At 37.1% G+C, this 19,706-nt stretch overlaps 1 protein-coding gene across 2 annotated transcripts in view; it reads right to left on the bottom strand.

Moving 5' to 3' along the window:
• Positions 1-200: 200 nt before the first annotated feature.
• The window catches only part of Zranb3 (zinc finger RANBP2-type containing 3), a 140,816-nt gene continuing 121,310 nt past the window's right edge, over positions 201-19,706 (bottom strand). For both annotated transcript variants that reach the window (XM_090342891.1, XM_090342892.1), the window contains exons 16-21: positions 16,493-16,594; positions 14,932-15,074; positions 8,783-8,893; positions 6,983-7,355; positions 3,269-3,400; positions 201-1,197 (exon numbers count right to left, since the gene is read on the bottom strand). In XM_090342891.1, the coding sequence (XP_090199017.1) occupies positions 1,099-1,197; positions 3,269-3,400; positions 6,983-7,355; positions 8,783-8,893; positions 14,932-15,074; positions 16,493-16,594 (960 nt within the window). In that variant the 3' untranslated portion in view covers positions 201-1,098. The remainder of the gene's footprint in view (positions 1,198-3,268; positions 3,401-6,982; positions 7,356-8,782; positions 8,894-14,931; positions 15,075-16,492; positions 16,595-19,706) is intronic.

The following is a 19,706-nucleotide window of genomic DNA, read 5'->3' as shown; positions in this document are numbered from 1 at the left end:
CTCATTTATGAAAGAAATAGCATTATTTGATCTCATACAAGAAATGCTTACAAACTTAATAACAACTCTGGAAGGAGTATTCATGATTGAATACTCTTTCTAAAAAGTGGTAAAATGCCAAGTACTAATTAAAATAAGGAAATGCTCACACTAATGAAGTTTACATCCAAATGGTATTTATAAGAATGTATTTTGGGGAACATAGTTACTCAGTTTGTTTTATTAACACTCTAAAATGCAATTACATTTTAATATTACCATTGTTTTTTTAATTTATATTCCATCTGATTCTGCTTTTCTACACAATATTTTGCCACCATCATTCTTTTTAAGAGTTATGAGAAATTAATTCTAAAATAAGATTTTTAAAACAAAATATGACAACCAGCTGACAAAGCATGTCTACCCTAGTTTTACATATTGAAAAGACAAAAGAAAAACTCTCAAAAATGACTCTCATGTGGCATTTATATTTGATGTTTTCAGTTACTTAAAAGCTTTAATAATTATCCAGAACACCCGAATTATCCATGAATACCACAGGAACAATTTAGCTTCAATAGATTACTGGCAGAGAAACAAAGCAAAAAAGTTTATATTCCAAATAAGTAACCCAAGCCTATTTTAGGGGCAGTCAATGAACAAATCTCCCTTGTATACTGAGCAGACTAGTCATGCTTGGCCCAGAATTCCTAAATAATGATGATTCACCACTGCAATTTTTCTTATTGTTTCTCAATGTTCCATTTATACCAACAACAGTTCTGAACCAATACTAATCTAGAAGCATTTTTCAGGTAATTTGCAGTATATTCTTCAAGTAATATGTATGTATAATATAGTAATTAAGGCATACGAGGCAATATAAAAGGTTGAAAAAAATATTTCTGAAACATAATTGAGATTCTGCTTGAAATCAATTAGATCATAGAAATACTTTCAGAAATTATTTCACAGTAAAAAATACTTAGCACAAAGTCTGAATTTGAATTCTTGATTTATGTTCTAAAAATTTCACTCTTCAAATATTACTGTGTTTAATATTGTGTTTAGTTCTTCCATGTGCAAACCATGCCATTTGTTTATGTATCTTCTATTCTACTTCTTTATCAAAAATCGTGTGATGTCTGATCCATGCTTTAATGCTAGAGATTGTTTCTTCATTTGGCTTCTTTCTTTGGCTTGTCTGGAAGTTCTCTGGAAGTTAACAAATGCACATTGTAAATATTAGAAACACTGGCTAAAATGCACATTGTAAAATTAGCAGTAAAGCACCTTGTTTAGGAAGGTGTACAAGTGATATCGTGGGATTTCCCAGAATCTGCCTTCATCTTCCTGATCTCTGAACCCAGAATCTATTCCCAGTTGAACAGATAAGACAACATAGAAGTGACATAGGCTGGATCTAGGTTTTTCTTCTAATCTCACAAATAAAATTTTTCATGGTAATCTGAAAAAATACAGAAAGGACTAAATTTTCTTCAGCTGTTTCTTAATTCTCATATAGGTCTTGGATTTTATCATACTAGTTGAGAAATCTGATAGCTTTTTCCCAAAGTGAAGTTCATGTTCATGGGAAATGGCCAGGTACAAAGTGTGAAGACAAAAAATAAAAATAAAACCAAAATAAAAGTATATTATCTTATATACATAAAAATTATGGGGCTGGCAGTGATTGTATATAGATTCCCTTCTTGAATACTTGTTTGTTAAATACATCATATGAAATATGATGTGAAAATCAATGTTAATAATTTTTTAATAAAAAAAATTAAGGGGCTGGGAGTTTGGCCTAGTGGTAGAGTGCTTGTCTAGCATGTACGAAGACTTGGGTCCGATTCCTTGGTACCACATGCATAGAAAAATGTTGCTGTGGCTCAAGTGGCAGAGTGCTAGCCTTGAGGAAAAAGCCCAAGGACAGTGCTCAGGCCCTGGTTCAAGCCCCAGGACTGGCAAAAAATAAAACTATGCTTGTGAAGATACTGTGGCTAAAATTTAAAGGCTCAAAGGTGTCATACATTACAAACATTAGCAAAGGCTGTGAAGTTTTCAAAACTCGAAACATAACTGATTAGACCTTTTTTTTCTTTCAAACAATGCCTGTTAGAATAGCCATTATCAAGAAATCTAATAACAACAGATGCTGGCAGGGATGTGGCCAGAAGGTGTAGCTACTACACTACTACTCTGTTGGTGGGAGTGTAAACTTGTTCAACCACTGTGGAAAGCATTATGTCCATTCCTCAAAAGACTAAACATAGAGCCCCCCTATGACTCAGCAATCCCACTCCTGGGCATTTATCCATATGTCCAGAAACAAGGGCATATTAAACTTACTAGCACAAAGATGTTCTTTGCAGTATTATTTACCATAGCTAAGATATGGAACCAACCCAGATGCCACTAAGTAGATGAATGGATCAAGAAGATGTGGTATGTATACACAGTGGAATTCTATGCTGCCATCAGAAAGAATGACATCGCCCCATTCATAAGAAAATGGAAAGGCTTAGGAAAAAAATCATATTAAGTGAAGTAACCCAGACCCAAAAGAACATAGGCTCCACGGTTTCCCTCATTTGTAATAATTAGTATACATCTAGGACTCTCCCAGCAGAGGATCACAATAGCTGAAAACCAAGGTACATATGGTCATATTGGATGAGATTAGACAAAATGAACTCTAGAATATGGAAGCAAGAGGTTTATCTTTGTGATTGTTGTTCTTAATGTACTATGTTATTTCTTTTCTCTTTTTTCCACCTATGGTTAATCTCATGTGGTTACTGTATCCGACTTTGTTACCTGGTATATTGTATGTATCTTTGTTTATTTGAAATAGGAAAGGGAAGGGGGGAAAATAAGATGATAGGGAAGGGGGGGGAAACAAGATGATTGGGAAGGGGTGGGGATAGGGAAATGGAGACAAAAACATGAGAAGGGCTATCAATGTTCGAGAAGTAATGCACCCAATGGCTGATGAATGTAACTGTAACCCCTCTATATATTACCCGGACAATAAAAATGAATAAAAAAGTAAAACAGAATACATGCTTTTAAATTTTCAACTGAGTTAATGAATTAATTTATTTTGTGGTACTGAGTTTGAACTCAGAAGCTTGCATTTGCTAGGGAGGTACTCTACTACTTGAGCCTTGAGAGGTAAGACCAGAGGTCTAAGCCCTTCCACATAATTTCACACACCCCAATTCAGTTTTCCATGGATATGCTCAGAATGGAGTCCACAATATCTGTGAGCATCACTGACCTCCTTATGACAGACTGTGCAGAGTGTCTGTAGGTTGTCCAGGGAACACTGCCCGCCTCCCTCATACACTGGTTTCACATGATCCACCTGCCAGAAATGTCCTTCTACTGGGTTTCTTATCATTTCATTCAGCTGCAGTAAAAACACAAGATCAGCAATTCTCAACAGATGCCAGAGAAACTGTTAGTTCTGCACTATGAAATCGGGTTTTTACAGCAAAATCATGGAAAAAATACATTAGGATAGCTTTTTATAGCTTTGTGAAAACAAAAACAAAAAACAACTCTCTAGGTTTGCAATTTAAAAGCAATAAAATGTGTACCTGAAATGATTCTTTTCTCCTTACCTCTTTCATTTTTAGAAATTTATAAGCAAATTATCAAGACTCCTCACAACTTGGGAAAATTGGTTATTTCTTAACCTTTGAGTTAGTTCACTAATCCAAAAGTGAGAAAAGAATAGGCACAAGTGGACCCCTAAAACTCAAGTGGAATGTCGGTGTCTCATAGCCAGGCACAGGTGTTTCTTGTCTATAATCCTAGCTATTCAGGAGGCTAAGATCTGACTACTGCAGCTTGAAGCTAGCCCAGGCAGGAAAATCAGTGAGACTCTGATCTCCAATTAATTACCAAAAAGCCAGAAGTGAAGCTGTGCCTGAAGTGGTAGAGCACTAGCCTTGAGGAAGAAAAAAAAAAGTTCAGAGACAGCAGCTAGGCCCCAAGTTTAAGCCTTAGGATCATCACAAAATAAAACAAAGAACACAAACCAACTGCAGACTTAAACATATTTAGCACTGTATCAGTGGCAATGTAATAGTAAAAAATAATATCCAGAAATTTTACATTATTTGCCTGAGAACTTTCTAAGTTCATGAACCTTTTGTAAAGTGTATACTTGAAATGAACACAGACATCCACTTAAAATAGCCATTTTATAGGAAAAGCCCATATATGCATACTTTGTAGTCAATGATGACCTACATTAAAAATTGGCCTTTTGGGGCCGGGGATTTGGCCTAGTGGTAGAGTGCTTGCCTAGCATGCACGAAGACCCGGGTTCGATTCCTCAGTACCACATACATCGAAAAAAGCTGGAAGTGGTGCTGAGGCTCAAGTGGTAGAGCTCTAGCCTTGAGAAAGTCCAAGGACAGTGCTCAGGCCCTGAGCTCAAGCCCAGGACTGGCAAAACAAACAAACAAACAAATAAATAAATTGGCCTTTTGGCCAATGGCAGTAAAACCAATGTGTATAACGGCAGTGCAGTTATATTACAAAGATGACTGTGCCACTTATTTTTATTTTCTTGGTCTTGGGTAGGTAGAAATTATAATCACCTTCATGTATACTAGCCATGGGGCCCCAAAGTCATTTTTTTTTTTTTTTGCCAGACCTGGGCCTGAGCACTGTCCTTGGATTTTTCTCAAGGCTAGAGCTCTACAACTTGAGCCTCAGCACCACTTCCGGCTTTTTCTAAGTATGTGGTACCGAGGAATCGAACCAGGGGGTCTTCGTGCATGCTAGGCAAGCTCTCTACCACTAGACCAAACTCCTGGCCCCCCAAAGTCATTTCTAAGGCACTTAAATCTTGCCAGCCTCTCCTAGGCATAGTGACCTGATCAATACTGTTGACCTGTGAAGGACCTCAAGAGGCAATAAGGTGAAGCAGTAAATTTTGCCTAGCTGACCTTTGTCACAGCCTGCTTTTTATCCCCTTCTGTACTAAACTTCGTAACAGCTGTTAGGAGACACACATTGATTTGATTTTGAGGTTGGCATTATTAGAAGAAACTAGAAATAATAGTCGAAATGGAACATTCTTAGAAAAAAGAAATCTACTTTGGTCTGCCTTTTGTAACCAATTCTTTCTGTCTGAACAACTTTCATCCTGACAGAATGAGTGATCCTGAAGCTGCATTATAGCAAATCAACTTGGGCCAGATCTGGGCCACATCTCAACAATATCTCACAAATGGTTTTTCTTCAGTCTAGGCTCCTTATTCTTATGGCACTCTGGTTTGGGATATTTACCGTGTGACTTCTACATTCCTAATGACTGATTTCAAGCTGACCTTCATTCATTGCATTGTGTATCTCCAGGAAGCCTGTCTGCTGAAGCAGTGGTCAGTGTCTGGAGTGTGGTGGAAAGCCTTCAGAAGAGTACAATACAGCTCTCATCATTGCAGAAATAGCACATTTTTATAGTTCTCAAAGGCAGATAAATTTCTTTCTATACAGCATTTATTAATCTATAATTCCACAATGATAGGTAAATAAAAATATGCAATTTGTTTAGCTGGCAAGAATTCATCTAACATTCTAGTAGCATTTTGAAAGTAATAGGTCTTAAATTTGCTAGTAATTTGCATGGCAGAGGAATATCTTTTTTTATCCAGTTAAAATCAAATTCACTTAAAGCCACTATAAAATTACATATTCTGCTTTAGTTTAAAACTTAACAATTGTTCAGATAACAAGATCAGAATTCCAGCTGAATTTTGGAACTCCTAGTGAATATTGGTGCCTATGAGCTGTAAGTAATATTTTGTTACAAATCCTTAAACTTATATCTTACAATAGAATGAATATACATGTTGATCTGCCTGCACAAGTATGCACCTACAGACACACAGGTTTCTCATCATAATGAACTATATTTAATGAATTATTTATTGACCCTTCCCAGTCACTATTAGCATCATGAAAAGAGGAACTACCAGACTTTGTGTCTCTAGAGGCAAAGCATCACTTGTTAAGATCTTTCCCCAAAATAAAGAAATCAAAATCTAATCAAGCGTCCACATGTTATTATAGATATTCAAGAAATTAGAGGAGATAGAAGAACATGCCAAAATATACAAAAAAAATACATGGAGATAAATTGAGACTATATGCAATTATAGACTATAAATCTGTAGGCAAAGAATCCAATTTCATCAACTATTAATGTTTTTAAAAAGGGGTTGGATACTATTAGAGATTAGATAAAATTTAAAAGGCATAATACCAAAAATAATAACTACATCATATTCTTATTCTAAATCAAACAAAATTAACTTGTGTATGTGCCAGACTCAGGACAAAGTTAACTTCTGAAAAACATTTCTGAGACAATCTTGGAAATTAAGTATGAACTTATTATATTTAAGAAATTGTAATTCAAATTATGATATACTTAAAAGAAAGGGGAGAGGATGAAGGAAGAGATTGAGAGAGGGAGAAAAGAAAGGAGGTAGGAAGAAAAAAAAGTAAGTCTACCTTTGGAATACCTAATGAAAATAATGGACTGTTGTTTAGAATTTGCTTTAAAATAGTTTAAGAGGGAAAGAAAAGTGAGGCAAGGGTAACACAGAAACAAATGGCAAATCGTGGTTAAAACTAAAGCTGGATGTTAGGCATATGGGTTCATTATTATCTCTAATTTGTACATATATATTCAAAAATTCCCACACTAAAAAATGTTAAAAAGGCACCTGCTTTCTTTTTCTCTTGCCTAACATCCGAGCAACTCAGTAGGATGAAATCTGAGGCTTGAGGTTTGGAACCAGCCTAAACCTACAACAAAATAGCAGAGAGCCAGAAGTAGTGCTGTGGTTCAAATGCAAGGGAGCCAGCTATGAGTGAAAAAGCCAAGTAAAATAAAGCTAAAAATATTAGGGAGTCAATATTCATTACTCAGTACAATATTGTTTTCTTTCTGTTACAAGATATAATTTACCTGTTCTAATGGGAGCTTTGAAGTCCAAGCAGCATCCAGGAGATTCTTCCGCTGACTTTTAGAGGCATCTCTAACACATAAAAAGAGTTCCTGGGCATTCATATGACATAACTGACATACACCGTGTTCAGTTTCAAATACCCGGGCTCGAAGGTAACCATTATTTGATCGAATCCAAAATTCCTCCTGACATTTCAGAGAACAAAACCGTGAATCCCAAGCATTTGCCTTGCACTCTTGCTGAGTGGGATGCTGACAGCGAAGGCAGAGTGGATTTCCTTCATTATCTACAGCTTGCAAATACCCTTTAGATGTAGGATTCACAATGAGACCATCTTGAGATGTGTAAGAATTTCCATCTTTCAGAAGCTCTCTATAATAAAATGAAATGTGAAATAGGTAATGAGAAAGTGATGACTATAATCAATGCTTCCTATTGAACGGTCTCTAAAGTTTCTATATGGATAAACAGTATACACAGGGTCCACAGATTTTGTGATTCAGTATGAACATGAGATGGCTGAGGCTGGCATTTTGTATTCCTTGACAAGTAAAGAAAAGAATCATGTTACAAAAATTATTGTGATATATGCTGCCTCTCTTGTGATTTTATGTTTCTATATTAAGCAATTAGACTTTCAAACATCTGGAAAAGTGGGAACATAAGATGTTTCTTTATAAAATATTTCTTTATGCAGGAAGTGGCTAATGTCAAATCCCAACTAAAGTTTATCAGCTGCTTTTTTTCTAATCATAGTGGCTCAGAGAGGTGAGTACAAACTCTTTCAGCATCTTCTGGCTTACAAGATACATATGGGAAGTCTTCATAAACATAAGGTGACAGTAAAGTAGCTGACAATGCTGATAGGAATGACAAGAGAAACCCTGCTAAATATTATGTGTCCTACAGGCAAATTCAGAACTGGTAAAATTAAAATTAGAAATGAAACATAATTACCTGTACTCAATTTTTTAGAATCAGAAAAAGGTGTATTACTTAACTGATTAAAAAGTCCTACAACAGCCGGGTGCTGGTGGCTCATGCCTATAAACCTAGCTACATAAGAGGGTGGGATCTGTGGATCACAGTTCAAAGCCAGCCCTGGCAGAAAAGTTTCCATGAAACTTTTATCTCTAACCACTAAAAAGCCTGAAGTGGAGCTGTGGCTCAAACTGGTTGAGTGCTACCCTGAGCAGAATAGCTCAGCACTCAGGCCTTGAGCTCAAGCCCCAAATTGGAAAAAAAAAAATTCTAGAAATAACAGTTACTTTTCTTTTCTTTCTTTTTTTTTTTTTTTTTTTGTTGGTCATGGGACTTGAACTCTGGGTCTGGGTGCTGTTTCTGAGCTCTTCAGCTCAAGGCTACTGCCCTACCCCAGTGCCACTTCCAGTTTTCTGGTGGTTAATTGGAGATACAAGTTTCATGGACTTTAGTGCCCAGGCTGGCTTTGAATCTCGATTCTTATGTCTCAGCCTCCTGAAAAGCTAGGATTACAGGCGTAAGCCACCATGCCTGGCTTGATTTGCTTATTTTCTCTGGTTGGTTAAAGTTAAAGGAAAATCTTTCTCTGGTTAGAACAGTTCATGGTTGGGAAATAGCTTAAATTTTAATAGCTTCCATCATTTCTTATTTCCAGGAATGATAAGATCACATGTTCACAAAATTGCTAGAAGGACTAAAGAGCTATGAAGTCATGAAAGCTCTTTGTAACCTCTAACATGACACACGAAGGTGAAGTACTATTATAAAAACGAACGTATACTTTAAAAAGCTTATTTTCAGTACTACTGTGTCCTTACTTAGTGGAAGGATCCTGGGACCTGGACTCCTTCGTGATCAGACGAATGTAGCCACCATCATTCTTTACCTTGTTCACTGAGGCAACGGCAACATCTTCTTTGGTTATATATCTAGAAGAATTTACATATATTCAGTACATTTTCCCCTCATATGATAGTTTACATTGTTTATAGTTCAAGAGTACTATGTGTAAAAGCAAGATATAATTCTATTATTGTGTTAATACTAATATTAAGAACTGTTTGTCCATTGCATGGGTATTCATTATGTAGGAAACACATCTCTTTTTCCTTATTGTTAAAATTAATATATATTAGTTGTTCAAGGAGGTGGTTCATACATATTACAATGTATCTCAATCAAACTCATTCTCTCAATCACTCTTCTTTATTACAATCCTAGCTTCTAAAAGCAGTCTCAACAGTTCCATTTTCATACTAACAAATACCTTGACTATGTTCATGCTCTTCATTAGCCCTCTCCTCTTCTGCTGGTGACTTCTTTCTCATCCCAAACTTGTTTTACTAAGGAAGATTGATCTTTGTTCTAATTTGTTCCCTCAAGATTTATTTTTCTAAGAAATTCAATACATTGGACCAATTTTCAAAAGGAAAAAAAAGTGGATGTGGGAATAAAGAAAAACTGAACACAAGTAAACAGCCTTATAGAAACTACCTGTTAAGCTGTGTAGAGACTTTCCCAGTATCTTAGCTCCCACTTGACCTTCTCTCCAAGGCCCCTTCAAATTATCTTACTCAGCTGCAATACTGTAGCAGTGTTTTGTATAAAGTGATTCTCATTTTAGTTAACCAGGTTCAATCACATCTCCTATAACCTGAAAGCTGTTCTCATTAGTATCAGCCCATACAAGGTTTATGAAATCTTCCACTGAAACAAAGCTACTCTTGATATGGGATTCAGAACCTTTTTATACAACACTATCAATACCACACAATGGTTTAGGGACTGCAAGTAAAGAGGAAAGTAATTCTAATTAAATGTGACAGGGGAATTTAAGTAGGTAAAGTGCAATTACCCAATTAATTCCTTCTAATTAGGATGGCCCACTTTCTCTGATAGTTTACACCTTTTGTTGGATTAAAAAATTAGTTTAAACTTGAATTTTTTCATATTTTGAGTATTTTTATTTGATAGCTTGACAACAGAGTAAGAGCTCAATAAAAATAGAATGCATTCTATTTGATGACTGTCAATAATTGAACATGCTTTCTCTATTAAAAAAATTAAGCTTAGGCATCAGTGGTTCTCATGAATCCTTGCTATTAAGGAGGCTGAGATCTGAGGATTGCAGGAAAGTCCATAAGAGCTAGAAGTGTCGCTGTGGCTCAAGTGGTACAGTGCTAGCCTCAGGCACAAAAGAGGCTCAGGGATAGTACCCAAGCCCTGAGTTCAGGCCCCAAGAATGGCTCACACCTGTAATCCTAGCTATTCTGGAGGCTGAGATCTAAGGATTGCTACTTAAGACCAGCTTGGTCAGGAAAGTCTGTGAGATGCTTATCTCCAATCAACCATCAAAATGCTGGAAGTGGAGCTGTGGCTCAGTGGTAGACCAGTAGCCTTGAACACAAAAGTACAAGGAGGATAGATCCAGGATCTGAGTCCAAGCTCCAGGACTGGAATGCACTCACAAACCAGAACTGCACAATTTTAAGTAACATTTGCTTTTATGCTACTAAGGTATATTTAGCAACCAGTTTGCCTTTTTTGGGGGGGGCGGGGGGTGTCAGTTGTGGTGTTTGAACGCTGGGCCAGGGCGCTGTTCCTGAGCTCTTCAGCTCAAGGCTACCGCCCTACCCTTTGAGCCACAGCTTCACTTCCCATTTTCTAGTGATTAATTGGAGATAAGAGTCTCATGTACTTTAGTGCCCGGGCTGGCTTTGAACCTCAGATTTCAGCCTCCTGTGTAGCTATGATTACAGGTGTGAGCTACCATGCCTGGCAGGTTTTCCTTCTTTTGATAAACTATTTTATTCATTTTTGATTAGGTGATACCTGCCCATGGTTCTAGATTCAAAAGGCTACAACAGTTTAGATAGTGAAGAGTTAAGCTTCCCTTCCTTTCTAATCCATGTTTTGTTCTTTCCCAGAGGAGACCTTGTTGCTAGTTTTTTTCTTTTTTTACGGAAATTAAATTTTTTTTCTGCACACAGTTACATATCTTTTATGTACCTTTTATGTACTTTTTTTTATTGACATATAGTTTACTACCATAAAATATGCCACTTTGAAACTTAAAAATCAGTGCATCCCAGTACTTTTACAAGGCTATGTAACAACCACCATATCTGATTTCACAACATTTTCATCCAATTCCCTGAATGCAAAAGAAAATTATACCTATCAGTCCTCACTCTTACACTTTTATTTTTAGAAAATTTGATGGTAATGTCATATAGACACAATCATCACCTTGCTGTTTTTGTATGAACTTGGATTTCAGAGACTTTCCTATAATAGTATACACAAAGCTACTGTTCTTTTTATTGGTAATGTCATTTAATTATGTGTATAACTCTTGTAATCTATTTAACTTGTCTCTGATTAATGGGACTGAATATCATTCCTAGTCTTTGCTATCACAAACCATGTTACAGTCAGTAGTTACACATTAAGTATACCAAAAAAAACACAAAACAAACAAAACATAAAACAACAAAAAAAACAATTTCTGATATACAAAGTGTTGAGTGGGTGGATTTTAACAACTGATTTCTGCTGAGTCAAAGCAGTGCATGTCTCTATCAGCAATGTTGTGGTATTTGCACTACCACAACACATGACATTAAAAAAGTCTTTAGTGACCTGGCACAGTGCTACAAGTTAGAATCTCAGCACTTGGCAGGCAGAGGCAGGAGGACTTAGGAGTTCAAGACAATGCTAGGCAAAACCCTGCCAACTAAACAAACAAGTTCTCTGCTAATGTGGTAGACATTTTGATTATTTTAGAATTTCATGTTTCCTATAAAAGTACAGATAGGTATCTTTTCATATTTGCATTTCGATTTGTGTGCCTTCCTTAAAGTGACAAGAACAAAACAAAAACAAACTAAATTCATTTTTGAGAATCATAGTGCTTCTATTGATCAAAAGGTAGTGTACTCATAACCTGGAACATAAAATTGTAATCTCTTTGTACTACTACTTAATAACATTTTTTTTAAATCACAGTTCTTTTTGAATTTTCTTTTCTTGAGTTCTTCAACTGAGTTCCTAAACGTCCCCTAAACTTCACATTTCTTCAGCCATTTTATTCCCTTGGTAAAATCACTTGCTAAAGTGTCCTTGAAGTTTCTAAATAAACTAAAAATCTTCCTGACTTTGAGGGAAATTGAATATTAAGACTTGCCTCTGGTATTTTTCAGTGTGTGAATGAATGCTTAGAAACTTAATACAGTGACTAGATGCTGAGAAATCAAGTCAGTGATTTAGGAACTAAAAATAACCTCTTGCTCTCACATGAGGCTTAAACATACATTTTTGAAACACACACACACACACACACACACACACACACACACACACACACACACACACACACGCACATGGAACCACTCCAAAAAAGAGTGGTGACAAGTTTTCAAGTCCTAAAGAGATGTGGTAAAGCCTAACTATGGCATATAGAGAGGGAAAAAAGTTGGTTACTAACTAATTCCTTCATAGGAGTAAGAGTTTTAGAGGGCAATTGCAATTAGTGTATGTTGTAGAGTGGCCCATTCTAATGAATACAATTCTGGGCTTGGGGGTCACCTTTTAGAGATGAGTTATTGCTAGAGGATAAACAGAGTAACAGGGTTTCTGCTAAATCAAACCTACTTTTACTAATCAGAAATGAAACTCATTCAGGAAAAAACTGTGGCCTGAGATCTTGGCTTTCATTTTTTTTTTTGGGGGGGGGCAGGGTGCTGTCCCTGAGTTCTTTAGCTCAAGGCTATGGCCCTACCGTTGGAGCCACAGTGCCACTTCTGATTTCCTGATTTTAATTGAAGATAAGAGTCTCATGGACTTTATTTAGTGCTTGGGCTGGCTTTGAACCTTAATCCTCAGATCTCAGACTCTTGAGTAGCTAGGATTACAGGCCTGAGTCACTGTGTTCAGCTCATTCTTTTTCTTTCTTCCTTTCTTTCTTCCTTTCTTTCTTTCTTTCTTTCTTTCTTTCTTTCTTTCTTTCTTTCTTTCTTTCTTTCTTTCTTTCTTTCTTTCTTTCTTTCTTTCTTTCTTTCTTTCTTTCTTGGTTCAGGGACAACTAGTCCTGGGGCTTAAACTCTAGCATGGGTACTATCCCTAGGTTCCTTTTGTTCAAGACTAGTGCTTTATCACTTGGGCTACAGCTCCATTTCCAGCTTTTTCTGTTATTAATAGAAGGTAAGAGTCTCATGGACTGCCTGGACAGGCTGTGAAATGTGATGCTCAGATCTAGCCTCTTAGTATAACTAGGATTACTGGCATACCCAGCTTGGGCTTTCATTCTGATTTAAGAGTAAGCTACCTGAAAGATGGATGCAAAGATCTCAACTTGTAAACGTGGAGTCGCAGAAGGACAATCTTGTCAGAGACCATTACTTTCCAAAAAATTCCAAAATCTGCCTGTTGTATCTCCTTCCCTCTCTCCCTCCCTTCCTCTCTCCTTATCTGTCTATATTCCTATCTATGTATCTATCTCTGATCTATAATTCACTTTAATTGAATGAATGAAGAATGAATTTACTAGTCCAGCAGCTTGAACTCAGGGCCTGCGCACTGTCCTTGGACACCTTTGCTCAAGGCTAGTGCTCTTCCACTTGAGCCACAGAGCCACTTCCAGCCTTTTCTGAGTATGTGGTACCAAGGAATTGAACCTAGGGTTTTATGCATGCTAGTCGAGCACTCTACCACTAGGCTGCGTTCCCGGCCCAATTTAATTTAATTTTTTAAGGTTCTGAGACTTGAACTCTGGGCCTGGGTGAAGTCCCTGAGCTCTTCAGCTCAAGGCTAGTGCTCTATTACTTTGGGCCACACCTCTACTTCTGGTCTTCTGGTGGCTAATTAGAGATGAGTCCTTTTCTTAATCTGTCATATCGTTTTTAGATGACTCTGTATTCTTTAGCTCATATATGGCGTATACACGTGCACATCTGAGGAAGTGGGGGAGGGCACAGAATCAGTAGAAAATGGGTGAAATGTGCAGAAGTGAGGCCCATGGGCTGCACTGGACATTAATGAAAGTGAGCCAAGCAACTCATGTGCAGAGATGGGAGGGAATGAGAGAGATTGAGGAAACTGATGATAATAAGCACAAGGAAAGAAATGTACTTTTCACCTGAAAAGGTAATCCCTCTATATATCACCATTAAAACAATAAAGCAATTTTTAAAAAGTGTACTTGGAGCCAGGTACAGTGGCTCACACCTGTAATCCTAGCTACTGAGGAGATCTGAGGCTCATGGTTCAAAGCTAGCCCTGGCACTAAAGTATGTGAGACTTTTATCTCCAATTAACCACTAGAAAACTAGAAGTGGGGCTGTGGCTCCAGGGGTAGGGCAGTAGCCTTGAGTTGAAGAGTTAAGGGACAGCACCCAGACCCAGAGTTCAAGCCCCATGACTGACAAAAAAAAAAGTGTACTTGGTTGAGACAAATTGTGATATCATAAAAATATCTACCCACAGTAAGCAGTTATAGTGACAAATGTGTCACAATTGAAGTTTCCTTTTATCTACTTTTCAAACATGGACATGATAGGTACTTTTCTTTTATTGAATGGGGATGATGCAGTTCCCTGGCTGCAGGACACCTGAAATTCATGCCATGGGAGGTCATGTCAGGACATGTTCAGAGATTCTTAGAGCAAACTAACTGTATTTAATAAGTATCTTAGCTTGCACAGAGCCATAACTCTGGCTTTTCTCCTGATAAGCTCAACTTGTGGTGATCAAGATCCCAACAACCTGATGTTTTCCAGCAGATTTGATGGAAATTACTTAATATCTAATTATGTTGCTCTGAAATAACAGAACTGTGATTTTATGAATATTTTTCTCTTAATTTGTCATGATTTTCTTATTGGATCCATAAGATTATATTTTCTATAGGAATAACCAAGAAAAGTAATACAATACAAAATAAAAAAGAAAGACAATTCACAATTCATACCTTCTGGTACTATGTTGTTTGGTTTGTTGCTTTGTGATCTCTTCCAATACAAGGATCGGGCTATGGAATAGCTGCCCACTTTTCCTAATTACCCTTTGCTTCATGGCAGTCAGACTACTCCACTCTCGAACAAACCTCAATATCTGACAGGAAAAAAGATAATAAAAGGAGTTAACGGCTCATTATGTACCTTTCTATGAAAGTGAAGTTATTTACAAAATGAGAAAACTTCAGTTTTCTTTTTAATCCCCCACCCCAAACAAGTTTTTGAGTCACACAATTTAAGGCTTTCTTCAATTTGATGACATTTTCATATCTCTACTGTAAATTATCTGTGGCTAACTGTAAAAAGATTCTTTCAATCTGAAGATCTTGTAAAGGCATATTTCAGGACATTGACTTTATGCCCTAAACACACAAAAGGGCAAACTAATAAATATGCTAGATGAAATGAAAAGAGGATTGAAAACACATAGACTAGCAGCAGACAAGGTAAACTTTCCTCAAGAACAGCAGGCTGGGAGTATAGACTATTGGTAGAGTGGTTTGCTTAGCATGTATGAAGCCCTGGGTTCGATTCCCCAGTTTCACATACACAGAAATAGCTGGAAGTGGTGCTGTGGCTCAAGTGGTAGAGCACTGACCTTGAGAAAGCTCCAGGACAGTGCCCAGACCCTAAGCTCAAGCTCAGAGTGGAGTGGGCTGGGGTGAAGGGGGGAAACAGCAGGTCTGGCAAGGATGACCAAACAACAAAATAACATCAAGAATAATTTAATGTCTGTTATCATAGGAAGAAAAAACCAGCAATAAATTTGGATCATTTTTGTTAGGGTTATTTTCATAGTCAGTTATAGATACTGGCTGTTTTGGGGGACTGGGATTTGAGAGTCATTATTAGTTGATGCTGCTATCTTTTTTTTTTTTTGAGCTAGATTCAGCAGATCTCCTAGGAAACGCCCCATTTCTACTAAAAGATTGTGTGTGTGTGTTTTAAGCCACTGTTTGTTTTGTTGTTGTTGTTGTTTTTCTTTTTAAAAATGCACACCGTATGCTGGGTCAATCCCTGTACATGAAGATCATTCTTAGCAATGAGTGAAAGTCAGCCACAGAACAGAATTTAATCCTCCCTGCCAGGTATCTAGCCTGGAGCTGCACACTAGTGATTCTGATAATGACTCCATAGTCACCCAACATGGTATTATCCCTGCTCCCAGAATTTGTCACTCTTAGAACTTAACCTTAGGGATAAAAATGTGATTCTGACAGATACAAATTTCACAGTTGCTAATTCAGTGAATGAGAAATTAAATGTGAGGATGATTCTATACACAGAAACAGCAGCTCTAGGTGTGATCATTTGCCAAGAAGACAGACTTCACATTTATTCTTAGCACTAAGGTAATAAATAGACACTGCTTAGATTGATAAATAATGTAGAAAATGACTTGATTCTGCAATAGGCCACATAACACTATTTTATTAAACTCAAAATGATCATTAAAATTATGTTACCGATTTTACTTAAACCAAATACAACTGTTTTACTTGAAAGTAGTCTTACCAACGAACGATTGTGTTTCAGTTGAAAACTTGCTGGCAAGTCGTCCCAAAGGTCTAATTTTATATCCAAAGGAATGAAATTACAATTCATGTGTTTTCCATCCTGATTTTAAATTAGGAAGACATTGTCAATCCTTGTTTTATGTCTTCAAGCACTAGTAACTACTTTAAAACAAAATAATTATGGCATAATATGTCTGGTCTCCTAAAAGATACACTGGATGGCACATTGTTAGTAAGGGTCTAACCAACACAGACATCTCCCCTAAAGGACTAAAGGTGAGAAGGGGAAGTAGGTTCTCTATTGCTCAATATAGACTTGCATTGTCTACATTTAGCCCCAAGTCTTTTGTTGTCAGCCAGGATGCAGACATTTTTCACATTCCTTTAGTCCCCAATCTTGGAAATATGTATCAAAACAATGACCTACAGTTTGTATTCTTATATGCATATATGAAATCTGTTTAAATTGTTTTAAGAAGGGGCGGTGAAAGAAGAAAGGATATACTGTTTGCATTTGGAAAACATCACAATGAAACTCACTTGTACAAATAATGCTAAAACATATTAAAAACTAAGATTTGTAAGCTGCAAATAATTTAATGTCTTTGAGGTTAGCAGAATGATCATCCTCAGATCAAGAAGTAAACTTTATAATTTCTGAAAATATATGTCATATCAAAGAAGGTTGAATGGCAACACTGATCTAGATGCTGTATATTTGTCACTCAACACTTTGAAGTGAGTCCCCTTGTAAACTATTTAAACAAAGGTCATCAGGAAATCGTCTTAATAGTCCTCCCCAAATGGGTTAGTATATCTGTCATTGTTACAGGCACAAGAAAGTAAAGAGATCATAGGGTAATTCTAGAGAAATTATTTAGCATTCTTGCTTTCCTACCATAAATTCACATCAGCACACAAGAACTGAATTCTCACCACATGAGGAATAAGCAGAATTACATTTAAGTCTCATTAATCACTATCCATCATCTTGAAATCTTGAGGATAAAATGTAACCATGTATAGGGTTGCAGTCAATTAAATAGATCTAGAAGTCATTTCTTTTACAATGGGGAAGAAGAATGTTTCATAAGAAAATCTAACAACATCAACAATATTTCAACTCATATTCTAATTCTATTTAAGCCAAAAAAAGAAATGATACAGAACCCACTCTCAGGGGGAAAACACTGAGGGAAAAACAAAACAAAACAAAACAACAACAAAACCACTCATGTCTGTAATCCTAGCTACACGAGGTTGAGATCTGAGGATCAGAGTTCAATGCCAGCCCGGGAAAGAAAGTCTATGTGATTCTTATCTCCAATAAACTACTCAGAAAAAGCTGGAAATGTGGTTCAAGTGGTAAAGTGCTAACTCTGAGCAAAAGGAGCTTAGGGACAGTGCCCAAGCCCAGAGTTCAAGGATTGGCAAAAAGCAAAAAAACAAAAACTCAACCAATCAAACAAAAAACCTCCACAAAAATACTTAAAACTTAGACTTGTAACTGTGGTATATAATTGTAAATGTATGTAGTTTTAAAGCTTAGAGATGTAAATATAAAATGTAATTTTAAACCTTAGATTTTAGTTGAAACAGACAGTTCTAATTATGATATGATTCTGTTTCCCTCCTTTGCTCCATCCTCTCTCTCTCTCTCTCTTTCTCTTCTTCCCATCTTCTTTCTCTTTCTCTTATGCATTTGCTAGTATTAGGGTTTGAATTCATGGTCGCACATTCTCACTTTCTGTTCAAGTTTGGTGCTCTACTACTTGAGCCATACTACCACTTGTAGATTTGTAGATGTTATTATTTATTTATTTATTTTTTTGCTAGTCCTGGGTTTGAGCTCTGAGCCTGAGCACTGTCCTTGGACTTTCTCAACGATAGAGCTCTACCACTTGAGCCTCAGCACTACTTCCAGCTTTTTTCTATGTATGTGGTCCCTAGGAATCGAACCCTAGACTTCATGCATGCTAGGCAAGCACTCTACCACTAGGCCAAACTCCCAGACCTATTTTAAGGTACAAAGGAAAGGTTTCATCTGACTTTACTGTAGCTTTGAAAAGACAGCTAACATTTCATTTGTCTAGTATCTTGTTTTTAGAAAATCACAGTAAGTCAGGAAGCTGAGATCTAAGGATCAAGGTTCAAAGCGAGCCCAGGCACAAAAGGACCTGAGAATCTTAAATTGAATTAACCTCTAGAAAACGGGAAATGGGGCTTGGCTCAAGGGTAGGGTGGTGGCCTTGAGCTGAAGAGCTCAGGGACAGTGCCCAGGCCAAGTTCAAGCCCCATGTCCCACAAAATAAATAAATAAATAAAATAAAAAGAAAAGTCACAGTAAAGTTTACATTTGAGATTATTGACAGATATATCAAGAATGAGAGGCAGCTTATGCTACACAGGCCAAATGGAAGAGCCAGAAATGAGTTGCTACAGTTTGTAAGTTTTCTCTGTTTCCACTCCAAGGGGGAAAATGGTGACCACATAGTCCCTATATAGAATGAAATGTTTAAAGACTTTAAGGGATTCTGAATTCCTGGTGTGCTTTGATTGGTGTCTACCACTTAGGTTTTCAACTTTTCAGCCTCTTCTGGATCACTTTTCTATTCTTCTCATGTGAGGGTTCGCGAAACAGTCTTGAATTCCAGGCCTTCTGGGAAAGAGACATTGAAACCTACCTGAAGAAGAGTGAAGGAGTCCCTGGTGCTCCCCAGTCTCTTTCAGTACATCCAGAGACTCCCCAGGTAGCTCACTATATCAACAGGAGCATCGCTTCATTCTTAATCACTATCTTGCTGTGGAACCATGCTGCATACTGCTTAGGAGTTTTAGAAATTCATGTACTAGACATTTCCTTTTAACTGAAGATTACTAGCCTGCTCCAGTGGCTCATGCCTGTAATCCTAGTTACTCAGGAGGCTGAGATTTGACGATCATGGTTCAAGTCTGCCTTGGTAGGAGTGTCTGTGATGCTCTCATTTCCAATTAATCACTAAAAATTCAGAAGTGGGGCTATGGCTCAAGCAACAGAGTCCTAGCTTTGAGTAAAAGCTCAGGGATAGTGTGTGGACCTTGAGTTCAAGTCTGAGAACTGATAATGCATGCACGTACACACACACACACACACACACACACACACACACACACACACACACACACACACACACACACACACACAGCTTTTCTTTCAATAATGAACCATGGCA

The sequence above is a fragment of the Megascapheus bottae genome, chromosome 12 (genome assembly GCF_031878675.1).
Source record: "Megascapheus bottae isolate mThoBot1 chromosome 12, mThoBot2.hap1, whole genome shotgun sequence".
Taxonomy (NCBI): domain Eukaryota; kingdom Metazoa; phylum Chordata; class Mammalia; order Rodentia; family Geomyidae; genus Megascapheus; species Megascapheus bottae.
The sequence above is the reverse complement of the archived record's forward strand: the minus strand, read 5'-3'. Positions and strand labels throughout refer to the sequence as shown.